This window comes from Dreissena polymorpha, chromosome 7, assembly GCF_020536995.1.
Source record: "Dreissena polymorpha isolate Duluth1 chromosome 7, UMN_Dpol_1.0, whole genome shotgun sequence".
Lineage (NCBI taxonomy): Eukaryota > Metazoa > Mollusca > Bivalvia > Myida > Dreissenidae > Dreissena > Dreissena polymorpha.
In genome coordinates this window covers 24,313,906-24,318,302 of record NC_068361.1, presented here as the reverse complement: position 1 = coordinate 24,318,302, position 4,397 = coordinate 24,313,906, and the positions used below count along the sequence as shown (strand labels likewise).

Below are 4,397 nucleotides of genomic sequence, written 5' to 3'. Positions count from 1 at the left end.
GATATTCTAAAGGAAGGTATGTGCTTGATAGAGCAAGCTCAAAGATCGTATGACGTGGGCCGAGGTATTGTCGCAAAGTGCTTGGTACGAGGACAACAAAAATTTCCTGTACGTATACTTTATCCTGCCCAGGAAGAGCAGATACTTTTCCTGCGGACTGTGATTGCTACAGCCAGCCCCGTTTTATCTATACACACAGTTAAAGTAGATGAGTTCACAAAGCCTCATAAGACACCCGTGCCAGACCACTTACGCGATTTATACAGTCGTGCTGTGAGTGGATTAAATAAGGAACAGGCCAAACAGGTTGGAAAACTCCTTAGAAAGTTCGAGGACGTGTTTTCCACAGGCAATGGTGATATTGGTAGGACAGGTATAATCAAGCATAAGATACCCACAGGTGACACGCAACCAATCAAACAACCACCGCGTCGTGTCCCTGTGAACATGACGGACGATGTGGACGCACAAATCAATGACATGCTCGATAGAGAAGTTATTCGACCATCCAAGAGTCCGTGGTCAAGCAGTATCGTTCTTGTAAAAAAGAAGGATGGAAAGCAACGCTTCTGCATTGACTAACGGCGGTTGAACGATGTTACAATTAAGGATGCCTACCCTCTTCCTAGGGCGGATGAATCTCTAGACCACTTGTCCAATAGTAGATGGTTTTCGTCCTTGGATATGAATGCAGGCTACTGGCAGGTGGAGGTTGAGGAAGCTGACAAGCCTAAGACGGCTTTTTCCAGTTGAAGAGGTCTGTTTGAGTTCCAGATCATGCCCTTTGGGTTATGCAACGCACCTGCGACATTTGAACGTCTGATGGAGATAGGGTTAGCAGGTTTACATTGGGAAATATGTTAGATTTATTTAGATGACGTGATTGTCACTGGGAAGACATTTGACGATATGTTGACAAATTTGAGTACTGTACTAGAAAGGTTTAGAGAGGCTGGGCTGAAACTTAAACCTAACAAGTGCCATCTGTTTGCGGAAGAAGTCGAATTCTTAGGCCACCTAATATCATCAGAAAGGATACGTACTGACCCGAAGAAAACAGAAGCTATACGTACCTGGCCGATTCCCGGATGCCTGCGTGATGTACGCTCATTCTTGGGACTCTGTAGTTACTACAGGCGTTTCATTTACCGGTTTGCAGAGCTAGCGAAACCGCTACACCGACTTACCGAGAAAGATGTGAAGTTTGACTGGACACCTGACCGCATGCTTGCATTCGAGTCATAAAAGCAGAAACTAACGGGAGCCCCAGTACTGAGTCACCCGGACTTTCGCGAACCTTTCATCCTAGACACTGACGCGAGTGACATGGCCATAGCAGCCGTACTGTCACAAAAGCAGAATGGAGAGGAGAAGGTCGTTGCCTTCGCTAGTCGAGCTCTGAGCAAGTCGGAACGCAAGTACTGTGTGACACGCAAATAGTTGCTTGCAGTGGTTCACTTCGTCAAGTACTTCCGGCATTATTTGTACGGAAGACAGTTCCTGTTACGAACAGACCACAGCTCACTCCGTTGGATCATGAACTTCAAAGATCCAGACGGTCAGTTACCTAGGTGGCTAGAGATATTATAACTGTTTATGACATGAAAATTGAGCACAGGCCTGGTAGGTTACATGGCAATGCTGATGCTTTGCGCAGAAGGGTATGTAAGCAATGTGGTCGTGACTGTCCGGTGATGGAAAAGGTTCAAACTTTGGGAGTGTGTACGCTTGGAGAAGTGTTTGAGTCTGATGATACCAATGACGTCCTCATTGATATTCAATCGTGCCAGAACAATGATGCCAATATAGCCACCATGAGAGAATGGCTATCACGAAATTATCGCCCAAGCCATACTGAAATTGAGCCTCGAAGTAAATATCTGAAATCCCTGTGGAATCAATGGGAGCGCATACATGTAAAAGATGACATTGTGGTGAGAAGATGGGACGTTATTGATGATAAGACTATACAATAGCAGGCAGTGTTTCCTTTGAGTAGGAGAAGAGAGGTATTGAGATATGCACATGACATCAAGGCCTCATGACATCTAGGAATAAAGAAGACGTTGGCAAAGATTAGGCAACGCTTCTATTGGCCTGGTCTACAACACGATGTTAAAATCTACGTCAATGGGTGTGAAACTTGTGCTTAGCGAAAAGGTCCCAACAAAACTAATCGGGCACCAATGCAGGTGACAAGAAGTGGCTATACACTAGAGCGTATAGCAGTAGACATTTTGGGAGAATTGCCAATGACCGAGAATGGAAATAAGTACATCCTAGTGGTGTCCGACTATTTTACCAAGTGGACAGAAGCCTATGCAATCCCAAATATGGAGGCAGCCACTGTTGATCGGGTCATTGTGGAACGATTCGTGTCACGATTTGGTGTACCAAGGAAAGTGCATTCCGATCAAGGATCACAATTCACCAGTAAGCTGTTTACAGAAATGTGTCGACTCTTACAAATAGAGAAAACGAGAACAACACCGTACCATCCGGAATCGGACGGGATCGTTGCGCGGTTCAATCGGAATTTATGTGCAATGCTCAGTGCATTTGGAAATGAAAACCATCGAGACTGGGATGATCAGTTACCATTCGTTCTGATGGCTTATAGGTCATCGGAGCACGAAACTACTTGTGTCACTCAAAATCTTATGATGCTTGGACGTGAAACGACTATTCCCTTGGACTTAGCATACGATATGCCAGCAAATGCTAAATCTACACCACTAAACGAATGGGTTTGGCTGTTACAAGAACAGTTTGAACACGCTCAGGCCTTTGTCCGTACATATACTGGGAAGGCAATTGAGAGACAGAAAAAGTATCATGACAAATCACTGGCCTATGAGAATTTCAAAGTAGGTGATTCAGTATATGTGTTCTTTCCGGTTAAACGCTCAGAGTGGTCTCCGAAGTTTACTTCTTATTGGCGTGGACCATTTCAGATTCTTGAAAAAGTGGCAACCGTCTTTTATAAGGTGAATTGTGGTAGGTCCGGATCTGAGCAAGTCATACACACAGATAGATTGAGGAAAGTGAGACCTCAAGTGCTGTTGGGTGAGTCGGACACACATATTCCCGATTCTATGACAACTCAGGACAATACTGAGGCATCAGACATCGGATTATGCGAGTCAGGTGTACACGATGGTATCAACCACGATGACATTAGTTCATTAGGTAGAAAAAGGCATAAACCACTTTGGCATAACGATTATGTTCTTTTTGCTTTCAGTGTCGAGATGCCTAACACCAAAATCACGCCCAGAACAAGAGCCCTATGTCCTCTGTGCAAGGATGAGGTTCCACCTGGAGAACGGTTCGAGCTGCACGTTACACAGTGCGCAATGAATCCCAAAAGACACACGTGCTATGAGTGTGGAAAAGACTACAAGGACCTGGTGTACCTAAAACGTCACGTGAAGCTAAAGGGACATACTCAAGCGCCTTCCGTGGAAAGTGCAAAAACACCCAAAACACCCGGGGACGACACGGTGGGTAGCGACAGCAGTTGGGATAGCGACCCCGAAGTTGGTGTAGAGGAAGAACCTTGCATAGATTTTAACGTAGGAAGAATAATCAGGAAACGGACGGCGCCAGAACCAGTCATGGCTCCTAAGAAGCCGCATCTGGCCGTGGAGCAGGCATGCAGCTCCTGGATGGGAAACGAGGTCAGCTGTGATCGCCCACTTGAAACTGCCACTCCAGACAATAGTTCGATAAGAAGACAGGTCCCCACGGTGGTTGGCTGTAACGTACAGACCCAGACAGACGAACCTGGGGTAAACAAATGCGATGTGTGCGATATCACCTTCGGCAACCAGGCCATGATGTTCGTACACAAGGGTTGCCATTGTGTCGACAATCCTATGAGATGTAATGTCTGCGGAGAAACATGCCATGACGCGATGGGTTTCTATATCCACATAACCATGAGGCATACTGCCAAATGACTGAGACACATTTAGAACTGTTAGAGTTAGCTGTATAGTTTATTGTTACTGTTTCTTGTTCATTGTTTCATAAGGTCACATTCATGTTGTTTTGATCTCGTTTTACTCAACAGGATACTAGTAATTTTTGAACTTTAAATCTCATGTTTTTGTTGTATACGATTGTTTTTGTATTACTACTGGAAGTAGTACGTGGTTCGTCAATTAAAGATATTATTGACACATTTGTTTTAATTTTAGATATGAAATATTGTAAGCGGGACGCTTGAAATCGGAAGCGTGGGTAGTGTGACGATTTTGGCCGGTATTTTATCCTTTAGGTTCATTATTCTTTGAGTACATTCACATTGTTTACATCAAAACGATAGTACGTTTCCCGTTTGCAAATCATAAACTTTTTGGTAAGTTCCACGCACATAGTATGTGCATTTAAGA

General features: G+C 44.5%; 1 protein-coding gene across 1 annotated transcript; it reads left to right on the top strand.

The window, feature by feature from the left end:
* Window positions 1–1,326: 1,326 nt before the first annotated feature.
* On the top strand, window positions 1,327–3,962 carry LOC127839547 (zinc finger protein Pegasus-like). The gene is made up of 2 exons (XM_052367937.1): window positions 1,327–1,418; window positions 3,245–3,962. Exons 1-2 carry the CDS (start codon window positions 1,327–1,329, stop codon window positions 3,960–3,962), a joined length of 810 nt encoding a protein of 269 aa, XP_052223897.1.
* The last annotated feature ends 435 nt before the right edge of the window (window positions 3,963–4,397 follow it).

Bases quoted from the DNA above. Each gene is read 5' to 3' on its own strand.
- LOC127839547 (XM_052367937.1), top strand. From the start codon at position 1,327: ATGGCCATAGCAGCCGTACTGTCACAAAAGCAGAATGGAGAGGAGAAG. The intron at 1,419-3,244 runs GTACTGTGTGAC...TTTTGCTTTCAG, and splicing joins CTGAGCAAGTCGGAACGCAA to TGTCGAGATGCCTAACACCA.